The 27,838-nt window shown below is 39.4% G+C and overlaps 1 protein-coding gene across 1 annotated transcript in view; it reads right to left on the bottom strand.

Annotated features, from left to right (window-relative positions):
- Positions 1–602: 602 nt before the first annotated feature.
- RAB11FIP4 (RAB11 family interacting protein 4) overlaps positions 603–27,838 on the bottom strand; it is a 74,249-nt gene continuing 47,013 nt past the window's right edge. The window contains exons 7-13 of the mRNA XM_070740459.1: positions 21,812–21,915; positions 20,580–20,720; positions 17,659–17,740; positions 14,561–14,698; positions 12,326–12,481; positions 10,783–10,926; positions 603–8,026 (exon numbers count right to left, since the gene is read on the bottom strand). Of these exons, the coding sequence (XP_070596560.1) occupies positions 7,910–8,026; positions 10,783–10,926; positions 12,326–12,481; positions 14,561–14,698; positions 17,659–17,740; positions 20,580–20,720; positions 21,812–21,915 (882 nt within the window). The 3' untranslated portion in view covers positions 603–7,909. The remainder of the gene's footprint in view (positions 8,027–10,782; positions 10,927–12,325; positions 12,482–14,560; positions 14,699–17,658; positions 17,741–20,579; positions 20,721–21,811; positions 21,916–27,838) is intronic.

The raw sequence follows: 27,838 nt of genomic DNA on the forward strand, positions 1-27,838 counted from the left end.
TAGTAAATTATCAACGTACAATCTTAAAAACATTGATGAAAATCCCAGAAGTTTTGAAACTTATTCTGAATTGGGGGTAGATTTGGTGATACCACTGAAGAACATTAACTAATGCAATAATGAGGTCCTAACTCTGAAGATATGCTCAGCTTGGCAAAAGATGCTGTACTAAACTGACATATTAAGATGAAAACATCAGGCAACAGGAAAGCTTTTTCTGCTGTTCTAGAAAGCCACTGTCAATTTGAACAGGCAAAGCTGATTGAGCAAAGTTTGGTGTAAGGCAATGTCCCATAATATTCAGAGTAGTAATGCAATTTTGATCCCCAGGCTGGGAAAAAAATTACTCCTGAAAGCTGGCAAATATTTAAGTATTTGCAGTATATTTTTTCTGGCATTCAACATAGTTTATTAACTCGGCAGTCTTACAATTTAAGGCAAGATGAATATTCCCTTATGGTGGGATGAATGAAGGGAACTGAAGATGAGAGAAGGGCCTTGGCACTCAATATTGAATTGAGGGAGACTTTGCTTCAGTTCACCTGACATAAAGTGAGGAACCTTCACAATCCCTTTTAGAATGAAATAAATAACATATTTAATTTGGATAAGCCATCAATTTAATGTGCTGTAAACTCTAAAACGGACAGAAATGATGCAACCCATTATAAATAAAGACAACAAATCAGGAAGGATCATAGTTTGTGTATGTGACAGCGAATGAATGTGAATTGGATTTTTACAAAAGGGCAAGAGATAATTCCATTTAACACAGCAATGCTAAAAGAAAATAGAGCTAACCAGTTATTTCACTATGTGCTCAGGACAAAAATTAGTGCATCTAAGTAAAAGAAAGGCATTCTGTACAAAATGAATACATCTTTTTTTTTTTTACATTCTAGTGAGGCACGTGAAATACAAACTTAGTTCTATTTTATATATACACATTTACAGTAGATTGTTCGGGTAGGGATGGCAAAATAAAGATCAAATAAAAATAAAAGACTTCGAACATATAAAAACCTGTGGCCAATAGCATAAATTTCAATAGACATGAATTCTGTACACAGTCAAATAGAAGGCACAAAAATACTAAAATCATGCAAAATAATTTTTTAAAAATCCAGTCCTTACACATAACTACAATCTGTGCAATAAAGCGAAACTACAATAGTGGTTCCCACAATAAAAAAATACAGCAATTCTCAATTTCTATCAGTACCAAAAACACATTGGAAATTGAACATAGCTACTACCTTGTAACATACAGATCAAAGATGCTTATTTTCCCCCCTGCCCTGCTCATTTTGACAGACCAGCTCACTAATTTCATAAATTGGGGTGAGCAGTGATAAATCTGAACTGAGGATTTGCATAATTATAGCTCCATTCTTTAATGGTGAATTATTTCCATCTTTTCCTCTTGTAATCTTACATATGTACATGTATGGACATTCTGAACAGCCTCTATCTGTAATTCTAAGGTGTTGACATGCCACTTCAGAAGTACAAGGATAACACTGGATTACATTTTCCCCAAAAAATGATCAGAAAGCAGGAGCGGAACACACTCTTATTTTTTCTATCATCAACAAGGGGAATCTAGGATTCCGGAGAAGCTATGTGTTTTGTTTTGTTTTGCCAGGAATACAATCACAGCCAAAGGGAAGTCAACTTGACCCCATTTATCAGCCAAAGAGGGAGTTGCTACAAGGGCCTCACTTTGCCAGCTACAGGTGACCATTGCTTTGGGAATGCAGAAAAGGAAAGAATATGTGCAGCCAGTCTTTTGTCCTAAAGGAAGAAGAGCCACCAATGCTATTTAAGCCAAAATACCAGAAGCAGCTCAGATTTATAACCTACAAGTTTGTTTTAGCCTCTTTTCTTTCTCTTCATATCCCAGAATGAAAACTCAAAAGCCAGATAATAGTTGTCAAGGTTTACATCATTATTTGAAAGTCAAAATTCAGAATCTTTTGAGTTTTGGAATTCAGATTGTCTGATCAATTCTTAAAAATTAAACAATTTGATAACATTTTAGATTTCACTGAGAAATTTAAGCTTGTGCCCTACTACTGGATAGGAAATTTCTAATTCATTTGTTGTGGAGATTAATAATGCTTTCCTAAAATTCGCAATTTTAAATAATGGACAGGAAAAGTGACTAAACCTCCCACATTGTACAATTCAAAGTAGAGCAGTTCAAATGTATCCTGTTCAGTGTAATATGCAACTGTATTTATGATTTCAATGAAAATAAATCAAATCTACATGGTGGTCAGGATGTCTTAAATCCTATTAAAAGTTTTGAAAGTTATTGTTTTAACCTCAGGGATTACTTGTCCAGTGAACACTTGTTACCTTTAGAGAAGCCGTTGTTCTTTTGTTTTTATATTATAGAATAGAAACTGAATCCAATAACTAGGAAAAGGGACGAGAACCTATAAGGGAGACTGAAAACCAAGTGTCTCAGTTTCAACCAGCTGTTCTTCAACCTTAGCAGAATTTTGAAGTTCTGGATCAGGTAAAAGCAAACTTTGTTCTAACTATATTTGGATTGTCACATCAGTGCCTTGCCCCATTGTTTAAATACACAAGAAAACCTGGCTCAATAGACAAGCATACACTAATGTACTTTAATCTAAGCAAATATAAACATGTTCCCACAGCGTGATGAGAAATTATGTTGAGAAAATGAAGTATTGGTAGATTCTAATTAGTAAATCCCATTTGCTAAAAGTGACTCCTATCTATTTAGCAGCCTCTCATACTCAGGTTTGCACATGGATAGGTTTACTTCTTTACAACATGCACCTTGCACTGGAGATTTGTAAGTCAGGGGTAGACAAAGTTGGCTCTCCTATGGCTTGTGGACTTCAACTCCCAGAATTTCTGAGCCAATCATTCTAGCTCAGAAATTCTGGGAGTTGAAGTCCACATGTCATAGAAGAGCCAACTTTCCTTATCCCTGCTATAGGTGATGACAAATTATTCTGCCCAAAAGAAAGCATCAGAAATTTAAGGGACCACTGCAAATAAAACCTTGTGTTCTTCAGAGCACAGAAAGATTACTACTGTTTGAAGCATGACATTGATCTTGTCCCTACTTTGGTGACCTCTAAAATTTGTGGACTTCCAAAATTCTTAGCAGCTGAAGTCTTTTAAAAAACCAGTTCCAGTGACAAAGATCCTGCAATTCACAGTGAACATCTGTAAACTTTAAAATTAGGGCACTTTTCTTAGCAAACAAGTTTTGTGCCTATAGATTAAAACCAATTTTAACTACCAAGTATCCTTTTTGTATCCTACATGGTAATCTTTGTTTTATAGCATTAATCTATCTATGCCTATTCAGAAATAGTGACTTTCTCTCAGCTAGAGACCTGTCAGTTATAGTTTCAATGTAATCCAGCAATCCACACTGCTTTCATTTTCCATTACTAAAGACACCCAATTCTTGTAATTTCTGATCTTATACTTGAGTTTAGAAGCATCTATTTTTGCCTAACATGATGGTGGTGGATGGAAAAATTAAATTCTAATTTCAGCAATGCACCCTGCTTTCATTTTCCACTACTAAAGACACTCAATTCTTGTAGCCTTGGCTCAAAGGCATGAACCTGTCTCAAAATGTCCCATCATACTCAAAATGTCCCATCGTAAGTAAACAGCAGGAGTGGATTCTAACTTACTTCGCTACTGGTTCGCTTCCTTGGGCACTGTGTGGCACACCTCGTGCGTGTACAGCGCCAAAGAAATTTTAAAAGCCAAAAACTAAATGGCAACTACATGCACAGTGCCAAAAAGTCTGACCCCCCCACCCCCCATAAAACCCCAAGATGGCAACTGCATGCACAGTGCTGGAAACTCAGCTTCTGAATAAGCTCAAAAAATTTTTTTTAAATTTTTTTTTTAAAGATAGTGGCACCCATTGGCCGGTACTGACTGAACCAGATCCATGATGTCATTGTGACATCATCAGAGGGTCGCTACCAGTTTGGGCGAACTAGTCTGAACCAGGAAGAACACACTCCTGGTAAAGTTACCCTCTGTTAATGTGCTGCGGCCCCTCCTTTTTTGGCCTTATTACTGCATTATTACACAGTGTTGTATTGCTGACTAGCTTTTCAACAACTCCTGATCTGAAGCCATGCTGGAAAACATTAGTATTTGTAGAAACATATGTCCAGGTACATGAATTCTAAACAAGTTATGCTGACAAGCAGGCCTCAGGTATCTGCATTTATTCCTCCCAACATCTTGTGCTAAAGCAAAAGAAATCATATAATATAGACAACTGGGTAAATAAATTTAGCTGGCTCCTAGAAACATCATCAAAACATTGCTTCATATTTCTATGGATCATCTATGACCGAAGAAGAAAGCAAATGGACACAAAGACTCATTTACAGGCAATCATGAATACTGTGTGAATTGATAGCAAAGGATTAATTTAGTACAGTCTCTTGACATTATAAGAAAATTCAGCCTTTCTTGATTTGTTGCTTTCAGGAAGGACTGGATGATAGTTTACCCTGAGATGCACCATCAACCTAGGAGGCACCACATTGGGAAGGTTTCTCTCCCTCAATGCTTGCTAATACAAACCAATTTAATCTGTAAGCAAAACTGCCTTTCTGCCACCTCTTGGAAACCACACTTCACTTTCCTCAATCAGAATTACTCTTGTGTTTCATATAAAACCCTTCCTTCAGTTTCTATTCCTTCACCTCTCCACCTCCTAACACGTGGGTGGAGATTTCTCTCTCTCTCTCTCTCTCTCAGAACTTCTCACCCTCAATCTTCTCCAAAGTCAACATGCCCAATTCTTTCAGATACATTTTGCCTCCTACCCCGTCAACTCAACTGACAAAGTCATCAGCTCCTCTCACCATGGAGATATCAGCAGGATCAACCAAAAAGAAGCTGGAGTAAGTAGCCACTCTTGAAAGGCAACCTGTAAAAACATACATTCTCCAGTGGTCCCTGTTGTTACATAAAGCATCAGCTCCCTTCCCAGGCAGACAAAGGAAGCATTGTGATAGTTTGCGGATTGGTGGATATTGTAGAAAAATGGGAGAAATGGTTCCATCTGGAACAGGATTTCTTTTAGGCTATGCAAGGCATGGCAAATCCTGACTGGGAAAAGAATTCAGGGTTCTCCTTTATTTGATCATGACTTGAAGAATTCAGTTGCATTCCCACCAAATGCAGGAGGTCAAAACCAAAAGAGGTATTAGAAGTTTAGATGTTGAGTAACAAGTAATGTTTGGCTTTAGCCAGAACCACCTCACATTAAGTATTAGCTCACTTGGTACTAATTAGAAAACACAGCCAATAAACACAAGACTATGACCCCACGCCAGTGGTGTATTAATCATTAAACAGACTAAGCATGTGCTTAGGGCACCCAGGCCCAAAGTGGGCACCACAAAGTTGAGAAAGAAAGAAAAAAGATTTGTAAAAAAAAAAGAAGATAAAAATTGATTCTGGGGGCACTGAGATTTGTCAGTGAGCCTTAATCTGCCACTGTCCCCCCCCCCCCAGTTTATTTGATTTGCTTTATATGCTGCCCCTCTCCAAGAACTCGGGGCAGTTCACAACATATATAAAAAACATAGTGGTACATCTAATCCAATTAATGTAATTAAAAACCCTAAAATAATTTAAACCAATTTATAATCACAGTTCCCCACCCCCCAAGCAGATTTATACTTCTGCATACTTGTTTGAATGCAAAATACTTAATGTTATAATTTAGATACCATTCTGACACATAATTTGGAAATGAGTATCAATGCTTAGAAGCTTCAACAGATACAGTAACCTCAAATCCCATCTTTTTATTCTTTGAATAGACTCTCAAATTAATTACGCAAGCTTTACTTAGGACACCATGGGGAGGGAGACAATTTGAAAGTGGAAATGCTTATGAAAGAAAACAATACATACTGTATGAACCAATAGTTTTTTTTAAATTCATTATACGCAGTTCCCTTTTCACGTGGGATGAGAAAGCCAATCTTGGGGCTTCCTAGATATTTTTAGACTACAGATCCCATCATGTTTGGACCCCACCTATACTGAACGGGGCTTATGGAACTGTAATGCAGATATCCATGGAGGAAGACCATGAAGCCTGCCCACAGGTCATTACACAGTCCTCTTCTCTCACATACATGTGACTGCACATATTCATACACCAGAATTATTACTGCAATACACACAAAGCCTGGTTGTTGTTGCTTTTTTGTTTAATCAAAACACATCTCAGACAGGAATGGAAAAAAAATATTTAAGTGAAAAGACAAAACTCATTTTCGCCATGGTCCCTGCACATGCCTTCCCCTAACTTTACAGATTTCCTTTGAGCATGCCTGGGTAGTTATATATAAAACGTCATGAGGGCTTGCCCTGAAAACAAATGCTTATGTTACAGAAGCAAAATTGAAAGAGGAGGAGGAGGAATAAGAAGAAGTGGTGGTGGAGGTGATGATAGCTTGAACAACCCGAATCAATGTGAGAGTATTTATTGATGGCACAAAGTGAACTGAGTATTTTCCTGTAACTGCAGGAAGCTGTGATGCTCGATTAACAGTCATTTCTGGCTTTTCTGCGCTAATCACCCCCAGTGAAGTAGGCAAAACTTTTCAGTGAAACTCCAAAATGGCATCTAATAAATATTAGCATGTATAAACAAACACCTTTTTCCTAAACTGTAAATTTTTTTTAAAATGTTACCTTGTCTTAAGAACAGGGTGTCACCCTCGAGTGCCTAAGAAAACCCAATCTTTCTCTACTTCTTAACTGCTTTATTAGCAGAGGGTGCTTTTACAAATGCTGACATGAAACAATATAAAGCAAAGTGATTTAAAAACAATTGGTTTCTATTTGTTATGGTGGCAGCCTCGAGTTCTCATCGATGAACAAAAACGTTGCATGGAACCAAATAGCTCTTTGCAACTACCACTTTTTAATGCTGTTGCTGAACATGAAACAGCACTGAGACCGTTTTGTAGCCCCAATGCACATTTATGATCCCGCCACTAGATCCTTGGTGATCCTCCCATCACTAGATCCTTGGTGATCTTGTCATAACACCCAAAAGCCAGGGAACGCACCTCAGGAATAGTTCGGGAAAATATGAAACCCCAGGACCCATGATTTTTTTTGGGTACCCCAGATTCCCCTGGAATATAACAGACTGGCCACTACCCCAAAGGATCCGTAGCCAATGGGGTTCGAGATGTAGAAACTGCTTTCTGATTAAAACAGCCCTGGTTCAAGCAGAAGCTTGCAAATTATCCGGAATACCCACTATGCATCACACATACATTCTGACCCAAGGAGCGGACTTCAGAAGCATAACTCGGGCAAAGTTAAAACAGCACAGCCAGCAGCACCAGTGAAAATTCAACCTGATAATACAAGATATTTCCGTGATGACGACAGGGAGGCAATTCATAAAGACAGGTAGGCTAGGAAAAGGCCTGGCACAAGATAGTTTCCATCGGTTTTTATCTTTTCATCTAGAGGTAGTATCTTTTTTTTTCTTCTGTCCAGTATCTAAAACAGTGCAAAATCTAGTTTTGTAATTTCTCAATTATAATCCCTAGCATCCTCACAGAGAAAGGGCATGGAAAATGGATCGATGCAAATTATGAGTCACAAAATATACTAAGCTCATATAAATACGCCCTGTGTATCCACACAAGTTTTTTTTCTATTTATATATATATATATATATAATATATATATGTGTGTGTTGTGTGTGTGTTTGTGTTTTGTCTGTCGTGTGTATTGAGAGTTATATATATGTATATATTTATAAGTTCATATACAGTAGCAAATAAGGGATATTTGGATCTAAAGGCATCGTATCTGACCACCTCCCTTCCCACCCCAATCTTCAATTTTTTATTTCCAGGATGGATGGGTTGTGGTCTAAGATGGCCAGAATGATCTTGTCCATATATTGGCGCAATCTGTAGTTGATCTCCTCCTGTTCTTTGAGGGCTTCCATGAGCTGAAATGGAAAAAAAAACCAACTAGGTTAATACACCCCCCTGGGACCACAACTACTCTGTGTCCATTTTACCAGAGTGTTTTCAGTGTACTTTTTTCTTTCCAGATCATTTTAATGGTGATTCATTTGGATGGATGGATGGAAGAAAGGTGGCCATTTTTTCACTCTCGCTCTACAAATTGTGGAAGCCATAATTAATTCAACACCATACTTCCAAGCAGAAGCATCACCCAGTCCTTGTGCCCAGTTGCACCTTCTCCCCCCCTCCCCCCCGAGGCTGAAAATTTGGGTACATCTTATACTCCAAAGATAGTTTTTACTAAGCTTTTTTCAGCCTTAATGAGGTGATCTTCCATGCTTTGCCTGCTTTTTTCCATCTTCCCTTTGCCTGCTTTTTCCATTGCTGCTCCCTCCAACAATCAGCTGAGTCTTTTTTCAGCCCTGAATAGGTGCTAACAGTGATCATCCCTGTTCCAAGCAAGTGATTTTCCACCTTTTTTCAGCCCTAACCAGGTGCTAACAAGTGAAGTGATCTTCCCTTTGTCTGTTTTTCCAATTGTTTTTCTCTCTGAAGAGACAGAGAAGTGAATTGCTTTAGAAACTGTTTTGTATCCCAAACCAGGGGATAAAAAGCTAGCACATGCACTCAAAACCAGCAAACTAATACGAGCCTATGGAGAGGGGCGGCATACAAATCCAATAAATAAATAAATGATGAAGCTGACCAGATTAAAGACTTGCCAGATAAATATCTGGCAGGCCGATTATTTTTCCCCTATTTCCTTCCCAAAAGCTAAGGTGTGTCTTATACTCCAGTGTGTCTTATACTCTGAAAAATACAGCAATTTATGCTCTTTATTGGAAGTCACTAAGAATCAATGTATACTTTGGTATGAATCTCAATTCTTGGGCATGTAAGATGGATATAGACTTAGTCATCTGTCTTCTCAAGGAGGAAAACCACCCTAATGTCCTCTAAGTCTTTTGGACAACTGCTAGAATTTTGCCACTAGCCACTGCCTTTGAACTACAGTGATCCCTCAAGTTTCGCGATCTCGACCTTCGCGAAACGCTATATCGCGATTTAAAAAAAAAAAATAATTAAAAAAACCCCACTTCCGCGTTTGGCTTCAGGACTCAGCTGGGAAGCGGTGCGGCTGTTTTAAAAGGTCGCAGCCGGCCTGGGGGGCTTCCCAGCACCCCCCCCGAACCCCCAACCTGGGTCTTCCCGGCCGCCCACGCAAAGGGGAAACCCCGGCTCCTCGCTGATGCCCGCCACTCGCCCGCCCGCCAGCAAGAGGGGGAAGACCCAGGGAAGGTTCCTTTGGCCGCCCAGCAGCTGATCTGCTCGGTAGCGCAGCAGCAGCAGCGAGGAGCCGAATCGGGGTTTCCCCTTTGCGTGGGCGGCGGGGAACGCAAACTCCACCATCTACGCATGCGCGGCCATAGAAAAAAGGGTGCGCATGCGCAGATGGTGTTTTCACTTCCGCAACCCTACATCGCGAAAAATCGATTATCGCGAGGGGTCTTGGAACGGAACCCTCGCGATAACAGAGGGATCACTGTATTAGGGGTTGGTGCACACATTTGTCAAGGGGGAGGTTTTGGCCTTTGTTCACTTTGTCTTGTGTGACAATTGCACCCATATCTGCAGATATTGCTTACAGTCGCTACTGCCCTAGTCATTTCTAGATTGAACTACTGCAACATACTCCACGTTGGGGTTGTCTTTGAAGAGTGCCGAGCTTCATCTGGTGCAGATTGCAGGGGTGCAGTAGATATATGCATTCCCAGTTTACAGCACCTCATATTACATCTCGGCTCCAAAAGCTGCATTGGTTACCATGATGCTCAACCTGAGCTCTGCTCCTCTCCAAGATCTCACCTATTATTCCTGCTGGTCACCTATCTCAGCACACTGAGTAACAACTAAGGCAGAGTTAAAAAATAAGTCTGAATCATGCCAAAGACCATTCACTTTTTTCAAAATGAGAAACTTGCATTTGATAACATTGCTTTCCATATACCCATATTTCCATATAGAATAGCTAGGGCAAACACTATTTATACTCTCTAAATACACAGTTGCCAGTTACATCTTCAAATTACAGTATCTGATAACAAATCTCATAACTTTTGCTCAAGATTTACTTGCACTAGATTTAAAAAACAAAAACAAAGGCACTAAGAATAACTTCCTGAATGTGTGATGGGGCTGCTGCACAAAAGGATAGAAAGCTAAATCAAAATGCTGTGAGCCTAATCAATTGAGACTTGAAATGAAATACTGGGGGGAGGGAAGGGGGAGAGGAGACTGGTTGAAGGATAACAGGACCTGATGGTATCTAATTCTACATTGTCAATACATTTGTGTCTCTCTTTACTGCCATCCAGTGGTCATACAGATTTCTGCAGCCCAGGTCTGGAAGTCCTAAGATTCAGGAAAGTCTCCTAAAGAGTTCCTGTAGTGGTGCACAGAAACAATTTTCAATGAAAAATAAGTTTGGTGTATAAAAGTATCACAAAAGAGAAATTTTTAAAATGTCAAGAATTTTAGCCAATTTTGATGCCTCTGTATGGTGATGTCATCCCAGCTAAACCCAATAAAGTATCCCAAAGCAAATGTGGCACTTCTAAACCATGATTTTCAAATGTCAGATTTCCCCCACCAAGTTAGGCTTTAGCCAAGTTGATTGCTGAGAGATATTTGGCCAGCCCAATCATTTAATTAGCTGCAAAGACCTTTACAGCTTTACCTCGTCCCTGGAGGCAGAGTCAATCTCAGCTGCCAGTGACTGGGCTTTTGTCTGTGTTGCGAAAAGGTTCTTGGCTTCATAAAGGCTGAGGCTAAGGATTTGCCCATTGAGGTCATCGTTCTGGTCACGGAGTTTTTGATTCTCCTGTCGAGAGAGTAAGGAAAGAATTAAGGGATTAAGGCACCTGGTTACAGGGAGTTCTAGCCCAGCCTGAGCCACACAAGCTAGTTGGTAATCTTGGGCCAGTCCCTCTCTGGGTCTACGACAACTCACCACAGACAACTCACATGGCCAACTCGCCACAGGTCAAGAGTTACACTAATATCAAAGAAATGGTGGACTAAAAACGTTAAAAGAAAGGATGCCGAAAGAAATGTAGATGACAAAAATTAAAATGATTTAAAATAAATAAATTTTAAATAATTACATTGAATTGTTGAGCTGTCCTGTGGCGAATTGGCCCTAATGAGTTGGCCGTGACAAATTGGCCATGACAAATTGTCCCATTGCTCTCTACCTTAAAAAGCAGGCAAGCACAAATCACTTCTAAAAGCTTGCCAAGAAAGCTGCAAGAACAGACTGGAAGACTGATTTGGAATGCCTTTGCACAGATGCACAAGGCAAAGTAGGAGCCATTTACTTAGCACCTGAAGGATACTTCACACAAACATTTGCTAATTTTCCTTCTCCACCCCTCCACCTCTAACTCTACAAGTACAAATATCACAACTTTCAAAAAGGAGGTCTACCCAGCTTCTTCTGAAAAGGAAGTCTATGTAAGTTCTTCACCTCTTTCAAGGAAATTAACTGCTGATTTTAACAGATTATCTATTGCTGCAGGAAAAGGAGTAGTTATTTGCCTTCAGAATGACATCTAATACCAACTTTTCCCCAAATGAACTCTCCTGTTCCTATTACTCTAAGCAAAGGAGGACAAAATAGGGGAAATTGACAATCATCTCTAATATGGGCGGGTGGGGAGGGGTAAGGGTTTGGGGGGACTTGATTTGAAACTTTGCTATAGAAAGGGAGTGATCCTTTTCAATTTCAGTAACGTGCTGTGTGTTTTTTTTTTCAATTAAATCAGCAGAACCAGGATTTTAAATAGAAAATGTAAATAGGTTCCCCACATCCAGCCCTATGGCTTTTATGCAGTCCCTCTGTCGTTTCAAAGGTGAAATAAAGTGCACCTAAAAGCTTTGCTCTATTTGGCAAAACACAAAACCCAGTTGCAATCCCAATAGTTTCATAGCCATGTGGGACAGTAAAACTAAAGGAGCTGTAAGCTTATAAACAGAAAAGAGGTGGAGAAAAATCTGTGCCCTGACAGAAGATGTTGAGTGATAACTCTCCACAACCCCAGGTAAATGTTACAGTCAGGTCTTATCTATAGCCTTGTGAATACTAAAATCCACATGCTGAAAACTTTGGCAGAAATGGAAGTATTTTTAATTGCAGACAATCAAAAGCTCAGGGGGGAATTGAGAAATCTTTTGGGTTCCTAAGGTTTGTTGTGCTTCCTCCTTCTCCAGCGGTTCCTGACCTGTTTTAGACGTTTAATTTCATGTTCCATTTCCACTTCTCTCGTCTTAGCGTTGAATTCACTCAAGCTGGAAGAGCTTCTTCCTCGACCGGGACGCTCACAGTCGAGCTTATACAACTGAAGGTGTTCCAGCTCCTTTCTCAGATCCTCAATGAGCTGCAGAAAAAAAATCAGGGCATAATGAACCATTGTGGCTAGGAAGAGATCAGGATAATCTGGAGCACAGAGCCAATTCTGGCTCTCTGATTAAAACTGAAAACTAATGTAGAACATGAAGAGTGCAGGGATATTCTTGGCTTCAGGGCTGACCATTTTTATCTATCTATCTATCCATCTATCCATCCATCCATCCATCCATCCATCCATCCACCCACCCACCCATCTATCTATCTATTAGATTTGTATGCCGCCCCTCTCCGAAGACTCGGGGTGGCTAACAACAATAAAGAAGACAATGTAACAAATCTAATATTAAAAATAATCTAAAAAACCCCAATTTAAGAGACCAATCATACAAACAAGCATACCATGTATAAATTCTATAAGCCTAGGGGGAAGGGAAAAATTTCAATTCCCCCATGCCTGACAACAGAGGTGGGTTTTAAGGAGCTTGCGAAAGGCAAAGAGGGTGGGGTTGTTGAGATACAGGTAGCCCTCAACTTACAACAGTTTATTTAGTGATCATTCAAAGCTATGACGGTACTGGAAAAAGCAGCTTGACCATTGTTCACACTTGCAGCATCCCATGGTCACCTGATCAAAATTTGGATGCTGGGCAAGCGATTCATATTTACGTAGTGTCAATCTTCCGTGACAAGCAAAGTCAATGAGGAAGCCAGATTCACTTATTTATTTATTCGATTATTTTATGCCGCCCTTCTCCTTAGACTCAGGGTGGCTTACAACATGTTAGCAATGGCACTTCTTAACAGAGTCAGCATATTGCCCCCACAATCCGGGTCCTCATTTCACCCACCTCGGAAGGATGGAAGGCTGAGTCAACCTTGAGCGAGTGGTGAGATCTGAACCGCTGACTTGCAGATCTAGTACTCAGCTTTAGTGGCCTGCAGTACTGCACTCTACCCACTGCGCCACCTCAGCTTTCTTTACAACTTAACAACTGTGTTGCTAACTTAGCTGCAGAGATTCCCTTAACAACTGTGGCAGGAAAGGTTGTAAAATGGGACGAAATCTCACTTAACAGCTGTCTCATTTAGCAACAAATGTGGGGCTCAATTGTGATTCTAAGTCAAGGACTACCTGTACTAGTTATGGTACTAATTACCTGTACCTGAAACAAAATTGCAATGGTTGTTCCTATGCTGGCAACCTTTTGTTCGGGCTATTGAAATGATCTGGAAAATTGAGTTACCTCCAAAACAGGACACAGCTAGCTTGCTTGCAGGGACTATCTGAGTACCATGGTGCTTTCGTATGGTGGGTTTGCTTTAAGAATCTTGACTGTAAAGGTTTCACATGTTTAATGTTTTATGGCTGTTTTGTTGTTATTGCATAGTTCCATTTATTGCCACTGAGCTGGCTTCTTCTGATTTTTATCTTATCTGTTGTGTTGTTCTCTAAATAAAATCTTATGTTTTTATATTACTTCAGGCAGCTTTTACACAGACTAATTTTGTATTCTTTTTCATCTGCTTTTTATACCGTAGTTTTATAGAGGTAGAATTTGTGTATTTTTTAAACAATGGTACATCATTGAGAGGACATCAGCTACTGGGCAATATTATAAATATGTTTTTCATTACAGGAAAAAGACATTACAAGACAAATAAAATAGTCACAAAAATCAAGGGTAGAAAAAACTCAAGGGCAGTATTTTACCGGTCTTTTTCCAAGTCTAAAGGATGTCTAGAGAAATGTCATAGCAGAGTACATACATAAGAAGGTTGCCATACAAGGAACAATTTCAATTTAAATCAATTCAATTTTCAACTTTCCAGATTTATCACCATGAAACCACCAAGCCATCCTCTGGGAATAATCACTAAAGCATATCTGAAAGGGCTTTGAGGTTTTTAGGGATGCATTTTTGAAAATGATTTCTAGCCAGCCATTATTCCTAACACTCCTGCCTCAGTGACACAAGGCCTGATTTCAAAACTACATTTTAAAATTTAGATTAAAAGCATGATTTTGTTAAATCTTAGTGTAAAACATCAGCATCAAGAGGGGACACGGAAGATGTACTGGTTGTATGCCAACAAAATTGTTACCAACCTCCTGAGTGGCTTCTCTTTCCTTGTTAAATTCCAGCCTGTTCTGCCTCAGTTTATCCATCATCCTTTTATACAAGTCCATTTCATCCTTCAGCCTCAGACTGGTATCTTCTAGTCTGTCAGACATTCGCTGCCTCTCCTGATGGACATGGAAAGGAGGTTACAAACTGCAAGCAATTTTAATGGTAGTTACAATGTACATGGAGAAAACTATCATGGTAGGTTAGGTAGGTTGCCAACATGGGAAAATTTCTGAAATGCGGGTCTGTTCAACTTTTCAGAACTTCAAGAAGAGAAACATGTCTAAGCCATGCAATCTGTTGCTCAGCCCTGGGATTCTCATTTTTAGTTCATGAAATAAGTTAGTTAGGGATCTGCAGAACAAAACAGACAATGGCTAGCTGTTTTCTAAATGTCAACAAGACTGCTATATTGCCTTTTGTTCTTTAAACTGTACGCCTCTTTCTCTTTGAAGTTCTTGTCAACACTGTCCAACCATAACTTTCTTATTATTCCCTTGTTTTCCCCCCATATTTTGCAATTTTATTATTCCTCCAACCCCCTGAAGATACTATTTACTCATTTCTCTATTCATCCTGTTTATATAGGACCCTTTCATTCTTGATACTACTGCCTCTAATTTTATCACACTTTCTTAAGTCATTCCCAGGTGCAATCAATTTTCAATTCCATACAAGAAGGTGAACAGAAATGTTTTTACACTTAACCATTTTGCCTTCCTTTGACTGAACTACATTCATCCCTTGCAAGGCTATATGGTACTTACTCCTTTCCAACAGCATTTACACTAACTCTTAATCCTCATGGCATGGCAATTTACTAATTAGAACATTTATAGCATTGTTGGCAAAACTTTTCCGTACCAAGTGCCAAAACAGGAGCATACGTGTGTGCCAGAAACCAAAAGAGCAGCCATCAGGTGGCGCATGTGCACACCAGGAAGATAATTTTCAAATTTCCGACATGCGCCCCAGCCACCTGGTCTTCTGGTTTCTGGTGCACATGTGCAAGAGAAGTGGCTGGTCTTCCAGTTTCTGCCGCTCTCATGCATATGAACACCACTTGGATGGTGTTCTGGAACCCAGAAAAGAATTGGGCAGACGGCTCACGTGCCCAGAGAGATGGTTCTAGGGGCCACTTCTGGCATGTGTGCCTAGGTTCACCATCACTGATCTAAAGCATCAATTCTAACAATATCAAAAGCTATAAAAAGTTATCATGGTGTGGGATTTGATCCTAGCGAATTATTTTGCAATGTAACAGCAAAATCAGCAGAGTTAAAGTCAGCAATCACAAAGAATGCCAGTCATTGCTATAGAGCTGTAAAGTCATACAGGAAAGGGGATGATTTGATACTGTAAACAAATTATAGTTACAGAACAGACATAACTTTAGAGACACACATTTTATGAAAGTTCCCTACTATCAAATCCTTCTTGGCCACAGATAAACCTCAGCCTATGATTTACTAAACAAAGTACACAACGCTACCAGACCCCAAATATGGAACCACATAAACATCTGCTCTTCACAGCTATATTTTTCACAGGCACTCAAGTCACATGCCCATATAAAGCAGTGGTGGATGCTACTTTAATCGTTTTCTGCAAAATAGCTTGGTATTATAGATAATCCTATGTATACTGTTTGTGAATTAGTTCAGCTGGCTTCCCAGAGCACCGTCATGCAGATATTGTTCTAGGACAGTGATGGCAAACCTTTTTTGGCTTGGGTGCCAAAAGGCTGCACGTGTGTGCTCACACCCACAATGCAATGCTCTGCCCTACGCATGGGCACAACCCCCATGCTGCCCCCCCCAGTGTATGCGCACAACCCACCACACTGCTCCCCCGTGCATGCACACAAGCCTCACTGAAGCCTCCGGACTTCCAGTAGGTCGATTAACCCTTTATTCGCTCTCCCCAGGATTCAGGAAAGCCTCCTGAAGCCTGGGGATAGCAAAAAATGGCCCAACAGGACATCCAGGACATCTGAGTCCTCAGAGAGGGGCGGCATACAAATCTTAATAATAATAATAATAATAATAATAATAATAATAATAATAATAATAATAATAATAATATTATTATTATTATTAATTAGATTTGTATACCGCCCCTCTCTAATAAATAATAATAATGATGATGATGATGATAATAATAATAATAATAATAATAATAATAATAATAATAATAATAATTATTATTATTATTATTATTATAATATTATTATTTATTAGATTTGTATGCCAAAGACTTCAAAGACTCCGGGCGGCTCACAACAACAACAACTATTATTATTATTATCATCATCATCATCATCATCATCATCATTATCCGTAAAGAAGGCTGAAAATCATCTGGCCAGTATGTGCATGCGTACTGGAGATGACATAGAGAAACGTCTTGTGAGCCCTCAGATTTGGCTTTGTGTGCCAACTGTGGCACACGTGCCATATGTCACTGTCCTAGGAAGTTGATGTTTCCCAAATTCTGTAAGAAATGCCAAACTGTTCTTAATTAGCTCTGAGCCAGGAATCTGGGATCCATGTTTCCATACTGCCAATCTATGTGTTAGCTGCAGCCAATTCAAACAGCTGACCAGACGAAAGATAACAATGGTATATCTCAGTGCTGCTTCCTCAAGGTATCTCTGATAACCTATTTTGTCTCCTATGATTGCTTCTACTCAGAAATCCCTTTCCTGGTCTTCTGGTCAAACATGTTGGCTCCACTGGCAGCAGTCCTGCTGAGTGAACAACATCTTTAAAAACAAACATGCAAGATTGAAACCATATACCTTTTAAAAGCCCAGAACTCTACTAAGCAACTCTGCCTCATTTTACCATTCTTGGCTTACCCTATCAATGTAGGAGGATTAAAGGCCAATATTTTATAACTGTTTTGTATATGTTTTGCTTCCACTGCCTGATCCCCAGCACTGCTGCTGCAATGCAATGTTATGTCTTGACCTATAAACCAGTCCACCCAGAGAATTAAAAATTAAGCTGGCTAGGCTGACACTACAGACTGGCTTGGAATAGGGGGATATATAGAAAACATTTGTAAACTCTCTTACCTCATCCAGTTTCTCCGTTTGTGATTTCAGTCGTAGGACAGTGGTTTTGAGCTCACAGTTTTCCTCTTCCAGTTGCTGAACCCTGGAGGCAAGGCAGAAGTTTGGTAATTGAATATCTAGGGGGAAAAGCTGTTTATCTGTTCTGCTAGGATACAGCTGAATTTGATTGACCAGGAGCAACATATGAGAAGCCAGCAGTAAAAACAAACATGTATCAGTTCTTGAAGATACCCACGTTTCTTAATAGCTGATGAATTTTTGAAAAAATAATTTTCTCATGTTCTTTGTTGTTAGATGCAAAGTCGTGTCCGACCCATCGTGGCCCCATGGACAATGGTCTTCCAGGCCTTTCTGACTTCTACAATCCCCTGGAGTCCATTTAAATTCATGACGACTGCTTCAGTGACTCCATCCAGCCACTTCATTCTCTGTTGTCCTCTTCTTCTTTTGCCCTCAATCTTCCCCAGCATTAGGCTCTTCTCCAGTGAGTCCTTCTTTCTCATTTGGGGGCTTTTATCTTCAGGATCTGGCTTTCTAAAGAGCAGTCATTGATCTCCTCTAGAATTGATCGGTTTGATTGCCTTGCAGTCGAAGGGACTCGCAGGAATCTTGTCTAGCACCATAGTTCAAAGGCCTCAATTCTTGGGTGCTCAACCTTCCTTATGGTCCAACTTTCACAGCCATACATTGCAACTGGGAAAATTAGAGCCTTGACTATACGCACTTTTGTTAGGAGGAGGATGTCTCTGCTTTTTAGTATGCTGTCTAGATTTGCCATAGCTTTCTTCCCCAGCAGTAAGGATCTTTTAATTTCCTGGCTGCAGTGCCCATCTGTGGTGATCTTGGAGCCCAGGAAAATAAAATCTGTCACTACCTCTATTTCTTCCCCATCTATTTGCCATGAATTGAGAGGGCCGGGTGCCATGATCTTAGTTTTCTTTCTGATATTCTAAATCAGTGTTTCCCAACCAGTGTGCTGCAGCACACTAGTGTGCCGCGAGACATGGTCAGGTGTGCCGCAAAGAAGGAAGCTCAGCTTCCGGTCTCGCAACTTTTTGCTGAGGATGCAAAGAGCAAAAAGTTGCGAGACTGGAAGCTGAGCTTCCTTCTTCGTGCCTTCCAAGTTTTCCGGCAGCTGCAGTGCCCCGCCTGGCTGGAGCTTCCCTGGTGGCAGCAGCAGGTGAGCTTTGGGGCCCGGCGGGAGGGCGCTAGCAGCAGCGGCACCAGGAAGTAGCTGTGGGGCGGCTGCTGTGAGCGATTGGCAACAGTGTACACCATGCCACAGCAGCAGCATTGGGCAATAGCTGTGGGGCGGCGGCAGGGCGGTCAGCTGTGAGGCGGAGCTCCGGAAGGGAGGCACCGACGGTGGCGGCTGGATGGGTTGCTAGACGCCGTAAATGCTGGCACTGGCCCGCTAGCTGGGCCGGGACGGAGGCTCCAGCCCCATGCCCAGCGCCAGCATGTATGGCGTCTAGCAACACATCCAGCTGCTGCCGTTGGTGCCTCCCTTCCGGAGCTCCACCTCACAGCTGACCACCCTGCCGCTGCCCCACGGCTACTGCCCAATGCTGCTGCTGCGGCATGGTGTACAAGAAAGAGAGAGAGAAAGAAAGATAGCAAGAGGGAGAGATAGCGAGAGAGAGGGGGGAGAGAGAAAGAGAGAGAAAGCAAGAAAGAGAGAAAGACAGCAAGAGAGAGAGAGAGAAAGTGAGAGAAAGACAGCAAGAAAGAGAGAAAGAAAGCAAGAGAGAGAGAGAAAACGAGAGAAAGACAGCAGGAGAGAGAGAAAGAAAGAAAGCAAGAGAGAGAGAGAGAGAGAGAAAGCGAGAGAAAGACAGCAAGAGAGAAAGAGAAAGCAAGCAAGAGAGAGAGAGAGAAAGCGAGAGAAAGACAGCAAGAGAGAAAGAGAGAGAAAAAGCAAGAGAGAAAGAGAAAGAGAGTTAGAGAAGCAAGAGAGAGAGAGACACAGCAAGAGAGAGAGAGAAAGCAAGAAAGAGAGAAAGAGAAATGGTTCAAGAGTATACACACACACACACACACACACACACAAGGGGGGGAGGAGGCAGGGATGGGAAAAGAGAGGAGAGTGTCTTAGAGTGTTATTCTGTGTCATTTTGGTTGGGGGTGTGCCCCAGGATTTTGTAAATATAAAAAATGTGCCGCGGCTCAAAAAAGGTTGAAAATCACTGTTTTAAGTTGCATCAAATAATTAAATAAATCACTCTTCTTAAAGGGGTGGTGGTACTTCATACTCCATTTCCTTTGCTCGAGTATACATTCCCAGCCATCCCCAGAAATATGAGTACCCAGAGGAAATGAACATGTAGCAAACTGAGAAACTCAACTGTATAGTTTAGGATTATTCAAATAGATACCATTGGATATAGTTTAGGATTAATGAAATGGGCAGCATCGATAGTGAGATGGGAAACATATAAATTTAATAAATAAATTAAAATGGTGGGGAGGGGGGTTCCTACATTCAGCCATAAAGTTTAATAGGCAATCTAAAAGTACTCACTCTTATCTCTGCATAATCTGGGGTAAAAAAAAATAAAAAAATGTTACCAATAGGGATGTTTGCAAGATAGCTGCATTATGTGTAGGATGCTGCTCCATTCCTCTTATTCATATTTGTATTTATGTTGAATTGGTTTAATAGTTTTATAGACTTATTTTAATGTAATACTGCACCTTTGTGAAGATGAGTGGCTATGTACACTTAATAAATTATTGCCTTTGAGTATCTGGATAGGATCAGTGGGCTTTTCAGCCACTGCAAGGGAAAAAGAGAAACCATGACAAATGCACATGTGGAATTACTCCCAATCTGAAATGAACGGGGAGAAAATCAAGAAGCACTCTGACCCCTTCGAGACTAAAGCCAATGATAGTTTAAAAACAGTTAAGTGGGCTGTTACCGTGTGTTTAGCAGCTCAATCTCCGTGCTCTTCTCCTTCTCATATTTGCTGTAGGCTTCTCTGTGCCTTTTGATCTCTTCTTCCAGGATCTGCTGAGCTGACGTCTCCTGGTCTTTCAGCAATTCTTCTAACTCATGCACTCTGGTGTAATTAAGCCACAGAGATTTCATTCAGTTTGGTAGCAACACATCTGAATGACGTTAGCCATCCACCAGATTTGGCATTTTCTACAAAAGTGGTTTTCTCTTTATATGGCCTTCTCCAGTCTGCTACCAGAGATGCAGCCTCTTGCTAAGTGCATTCATGATACTCTGTTTACTAGCATTTCTGCAAATAATAATGAGTCACATCCTCCCATTCCCGAGCCTCTGAAACCACAGTCCGGATATGTTTAGCTCTATCTCTTATGATGATATTATTACATCACTTGAGATCTCTTGAAAGGCCCTCAACTCTAAACACTCCCCCAATGTAAAACATTGACCTGATATAACGTTTTGACACATATTAAACTACTGACTATATTGAGAAAAATATCTCTTTCTTGGATGGAGAAATAAAAATAAAACATTGCTTCTTTTGTCCATCACGATGCATATTCTCTAGCCTTTATTGAGAGCACCTTGCTCTGTTAATCCAGAGGGGCAAAAAACCCCAAAAACCCATTACTGAAGGAGACTTTCTCACCAGTTTATAGGTAGTCCTTGATTTATAACAATTTGCTTAGTGACCGTTCAAAGTTACAACGGCATTGAAAATGTGACTTGACTGTTTTTCATATTTATGTCTACTGCAGCATCTCTATGGCCACATGATCAAAATTCAGGCACTTGGCAACTGATCTGTATTCATGTCTGTTGGGTCCCGGGGTCATGTGATCACATTTTGCAACCTTCTGCAAGCAAACTCAGCGGGGAAGCCAGATGCACTTAGCACCCACTTTACGTTACTAATCTTACTGAAATGATTCACTTAACAACTGTGGCAAATAATGTTTTAAAATAGGGCAAAATTCGCTTATCCACAGAAATGTTGGGCTCAAATGTAGTTGTAAGTTGAGGATTACCTGTATAATGTTACCCCGTTTTTAAGCAATTCCCATTCAAGTCAGAAACGTTTTCATTTTCAAAAGCAGACGGGAAATAAGTTAGAACTGAAGAATTTTAATGAGAGTTCCCATTTTTTTTTTTGCAAACTTGCAAAAGGACAGAGAAGGTAGCAGGTAAAATTACCTGTGAACTAGCTGTGTATTTTCCTGCTTCAATTTGCTCTTCAGGTCCCCATTTGTTACGGTATCATTTTCCAGCTCTGTCACTTTTTTTTCTAAGTAAGTCACCTGCAAAAGAATATAGGATGTGAGCTAAGTCCCTAGGACTGTGATGGTGAAACATTTTTTCTTGCATGACAAAAACGGGAGTGCGCGCACTAGAGCACATGCGTGCCAGCATACAACTCTCCCACATGTGCCTAACCCATGCATTTGTGCCCTCTCCCATTGGGCTGTTTTTCACTCTAGGCTTCCCTGAAACCTCCAATGTGAAAACCAGCCCAACGGGCAATTGGGAAATTTGGGAAAACGGACTTCTGGTTTGCCTGTAGGGTTGATTTGAAGCCTTCTGAAGCCTGGGGAGGGTGAAAACAGCCTTCCCCAAGGCCAAAAATCAGATGGCCAGTGCCCGCATGCGCACTAGAGCTGATATAGGGCATCATACCCTACATGCCCTCAGATATGGCTCCATGTGCCACCTGTGGCACGCGTACCAGAGATTTGCCATCACGGCCTTAGGAAATTGAATAGAGGAAAATGAAGTCAGAATGGATCTCATCCATTCCTTTAGTATCAAACTGTCTTTCTAGATAAACTTTGCATAATTCTTCCATTCTTCCATCTTTGATGTAATTAAGTCACTTACCAGTTGTCATATAAATTAAGCCTAGATTGTACAAGAATATCTCCGGGACTGCCTTCTGCCGCACGAATCCCAGCGACCAGTTAGGTCCCACAGAGTTGGCCTTCTCTGGGACCCGTCAACTAAACAATGTCATTTGGCGGGACCCAGGGGAAGAGCCTTCTCTGTGGCGGCCCCGATCCTTTGGAACAAACTCCCCCCAGATATCAGAGTTGCCCCCACCCTCCTTGCCTTTCATAAGCTCCTTAAAACCCACCTCTGTCGTCAGGCATGGGGGAATTGAGACTTTCCCTCCCCCTAGGCTTATAAAATTTATGCATGGTATGTTAGTATGTATGGTTGGTTTCTAAATTGGGGTTTTAAATTAACTTAAACTTAAATATTAGATTTGTTTACATTGTATTATTATTGCTGTGAGCCGCCCCGAGTCTGCGGAGATGGGCGGCATACAAATCTGATTAATACAGACCAAGCTGCACCCATTACCCTAGCTTCCGTACAAGAGATAATGATTAATATGCAGAAATCAATGGATCGGAAGTATGAATTAATGATGGAAAATATGGGTGCAATGAAGGAAGATATCAAGGAAGAGATCAAGAAAATTGACGATCGTGTTGGACAGCTTGATGAGAAGATAGCGATGATGCATGGAACCCTCACACAGAATGATGAAAAAATTCAAAAAATTGAGGAACAAAATGATAGAATGGAAACCAGGTTGCAATACGCAGAAAGTAGGACAGAATACATCAATACAAATCTGGAAGAGGCCATTTTAAATCTTGAGCTTGAAAAATCAGCATTCTTCTTGAGGTTCCAGAATATTAGCGAATCAAGTGAAGAGAACCTGCCTCAGATTATGTCAGAAATTCTTGCACCCATCACAAATAAAACCCCACAGGAAATGTATCAACAAATGGATGAAATTTACAGATTATCTACAAGTTACGCAAAAAGAAATCGCCTACCCAGGGAAGTACATATTAGATTCACTAAGCGTACTATAAGAGATGAAATCTACAATATGTCAAAGGAAAATCCTCCATCATATAAAGGAAAAGAGATCATAGTCCTTCGTCAAGTTCCTAGACGAGTGCGTGAAAAGCGGAAACCCTATCAAACCCTAGCTAATAAACTCAACAGAAACAAGATACCATTTAGATGGCTGACACCTGAGGGCATGCTTATCTCCTTAATTGACAAAAAATACAAAATAACTTCGACAGAAGATGCAAGAGACTTTTACGATCAAGTCATCAAAAAGGTAGATGAGGAATGTATTAGGGAGCAAGAATCAAAAGATAAATCTAGCCTGGATGAAATCAGCTCTGAAGACACTCTCGCAGATAAGGAAACTGGACTTAAATTAACGGAAGAATATGGCAGAGACGGCCCAACAACAAGATCTCAAGCGGAGGCGAGAAAGGAGAAAAGAAGAGAACCAGCAAACTAACTTACATCACAAAAAACCCTTACCGAATAATGAAATAAGACTATTCTCTATCAATATCAACGGCCTCAACTCTCCTAGTAAAAGGAAAAAAACATTCTACAAAATTGAACAACAAAAAGCAGATATAATCTGTCTCCAAGAAACGCATGTAAAAAAACAAGACCAATTAATCTTAAACCATCCCAAGCTTGGAGAAATCTTCTCATCCCTTGCTGAAGTCAAGAAAAGAGGCGTAGTACTATACATTAAACCTAAACTTAACCCTAAACTAATTTACACAGATGACAACGGACAGATATTAATAGTACAAATTACATCAGGAACAAAAAAAATACATATAATTGCAATCTATGCTCCCACAATAAATCAATCCACTTTTTATGCAAAGCTACATCAAAAAATCACGGAATTAAACTTAACAAATATAATAATAACAGGCGACTTCAATGCAATATCAGACAGGAAAAAGGATCATAAAAGCACTAAGCAAATGAAAAAGAGAAAACAACTACCGACAACTTTTGAACAACTTACAACTGAATTAGCACTAAAAGACATATGGCGTCACTTTAATCCAAACAATAGACAATATACTTTTTTCTCTTTTCCTCACAAGTCATGGTCCCGCATTGATATGGCCTGGGCTGATTTAGAATTTATCAATGAAGTAACAGACATACAAATACTTCCAAACTCCTGGGCAGATCATAACCCCATACTGTTGAAATGGAGAGATTCAACTAATAACCATTCAAGACGATGGACTATGAACCAAACAATATTTAAAGAAGAAAACTTTCAAAAAATGTTAAAACAACAATTGGGTGAGTTTCTCCAAATTAACAATGATGGTAACACTTCCACACAAAACCTATGGGACACAATGAAAGCCTATGTGCGAGGAACCTATATTGCATACCAAAATAAAAAGAAAAAACAGAAACAAAACAGCCTATCCACACTAAAAATAAAACTTCAGAACCTTGAAAAAACCCTACAAATGAAACCAGACAACGCCGAAATTTTAGGAGAATTGAATATTACAAAACATTACATAAACCTGCAAACTCAAGAAGAACTCTCACATAAATTAAGGATTGCCAAACAAAAGCACTTTGAATTTGCAAACAAACCTGGGCGATGGTTAGCCTCAAAACTCGCTCACCAAAAAGCAGATAAAATTATAGAGGCATTATATGATCATACAGATGCTTTAAAAACAACACTCAGCGATAAAAAACAAATAATTAAATCTTTCTTTGAGGAATTATATAAAAAAGATGACGTAAATGAACAATTAATAAATAATCTATTCAAGAACTTAGAAAATACAGAAAAAGTAAATAAGTAAGATCAGGATATGCTAAATGACAAAATAACATCAATGGAACTAACTAGTGCCCGGTATGGAACTATACCGGGCACAGACGGTATACCTGCCGAATTCTATAAACAATTTCAAGAAATTCTGGAGCCTATAATGTTACCCCTTGTTAATGAAATTCTCGAGGGTTCAAAACTTCCTTCCTCCTGGAACGAGGCCTACATAACTTTAATACCTAAAGATACACAAAATAGAGCGCACATTCAAAATTATCGTCCAATATCCCTGCTTAACTCAGATTATAAAATCTTTGCATCCATCATAGCCGAAAGATTTAAACGAATATTAACTGTTAGAATACATACAGACCAAAATGGCTTCCTTCCGGCAAGAAACATAACAACAAACACAAGGATTATTTTGGACTCTTTAGAATACTACGATAAAAACATAGATAAACCAGTAGCATTCCTATTCGTAGATCTACAGAAAGCTTTTGATAGTTTATACTGGCAATTCTTTACAACACAAATAGCGTCAATGCAATTTGGTAATAAATTTACAGAACTCATTAAAACTATATACTCAATACAAACAGCCAAAATACTGATAAACAATGATATGACAGAAACAATAAGTATAAAAAAAAGGAGTGAGGCAGGGCTGTCCCTTAGCCCCCCTGATTTTTATCTTTGCACTAGAAGTTCTACTAAATAAAATAAGACACAATAAGGAAATCCAAGGATTAAAAATTAAAAATGAACATTATAAACTTCAAGCTTTTGCTGATGACATGGTGTTCATTGTACAAGACCCCTTAAAATCTGCATCTATCCTAATTAATGAAATAAATAAATTTGGAGAGATTGCTGGATTAAAAATTAATAGAGAAAAAACAAAAATGATAACAAAAAATATGACAAAACAGCAGATATTGAAATTAGAAGAATCCACTAAAATAAAAACCGCCAAAAAAGTTAAATACTTAGGATTATGGATTACCGCAAATTGCAGCACTATCAAGAAAGACAATTACGATAAACTAATCAATGAAATGGACAAAGATTTTTGCAGATGGTCGAAACTCCCACTCTCTATAATGGGGAAAATTGCTGTAATTAAAAGCAATATACTTCCTAGATTTCTATACCTTTTCCAAACTGCACCCATTAAATTAAATAGGACCTTTTTCAAAAACTTACACAAAAAAATTCGCAAATTCATATGGACAAAAAAAAAAGGCCAGGATAAAACTTAAGGACCTACAAGACCATAGGTCAAGGGGTGGATTTGGGTTACCAAACATGGAACTATACTACCATGCCTCAATTGTAAACCTACTGAAAGAATGGATAATACTTAAAAATTCTAGAATATTAACACTTGAAGGCTATGACCTTCAATCCGGGTGGCACAAGTTTCTGATGACAGACATAGATAAAATACCAACATATTTCAGATCACACTACATCCGAAAAACCTTAATTAACACCTGGCACTTCATTAAAAAAAACCACTACCTCTGCATCCCAAAATGGATTTCACCAACAGAAGCCATTATATACCCGAATGCATTAACCCCTGATAAAATTATAACATACGACCAACTACTAAACGAAAATAATGAGCTAATCCCTAAGCAAAAACTCATGGAAAAAGGTATTAAAGTAGATTGGCTACACTACCTACAAATAAAATCAAAATATAATGAAGATAAGAACAAATCAGACTTCCAAAAAAATAACCCCCTCGATAAAATAATTTTTGGTCCACAAAAAAAGCAAATATCAAATATATACAATATCCTCCTTCAACACGATACTGTTGAAGAAATAGTTAGAGGATCTATGATAGCGTGGTCACAAAACTTTGGGTACACAATTTATTTAAATGAATGGGAAAAAATTTGGACTGCTAACTATAAACTAACGATGGCAACCTCATATAAGGAAAACCATTATAAAATGTTCTACAGATGGCACTTGCCACCTGCTAGACTTGCAAAAATGTATCCAAATCTATCACCATTATGTTGGAAATGCAGAGAAAAACCAGGTACATATTACCACATCTGGTGGACATGTGAAACCACCCAAAAATATTGGGAAAAAATTAAAACTATACTAGAACAAATTACTTCTCAGACTATCCATGCGAAACCCTAACTATTTCTACTAGGAATCACAAGACAAAATTTTAGTAAAGAAAACAGATATATTATAATCCATATTATTACAGCCGCACGGATTTTATATGCACAATTTTGGAAGCAAGAAAAACCCCCAACTACTCTATCACTCTTGATTAAAATAATGGAATGCGCAGAAATGTCCAAACTAACAATGGAACTGCAAAACAAGGATGAGACAGATTTCTACAAAGCTTGGGATAAATGGTACCTCTGGTTAAAAAAAAGGAATTATCTAAAAATTACTCATCAAGAAAAATATCCAACAAAAACAACTTGAAAAAATAGCAATTTACATCACAAATCATAACATCAAACTGAAACAACAAACTGTAAACATCGATCGACACGAACTCCAACTTTACAAAGAAAATAAACCCC

Source organism: Erythrolamprus reginae, chromosome 2 (genome assembly GCF_031021105.1).
Source record: "Erythrolamprus reginae isolate rEryReg1 chromosome 2, rEryReg1.hap1, whole genome shotgun sequence".
Taxonomy (NCBI): Eukaryota; Metazoa; Chordata; class Lepidosauria; order Squamata; family Dipsadidae; genus Erythrolamprus; species Erythrolamprus reginae.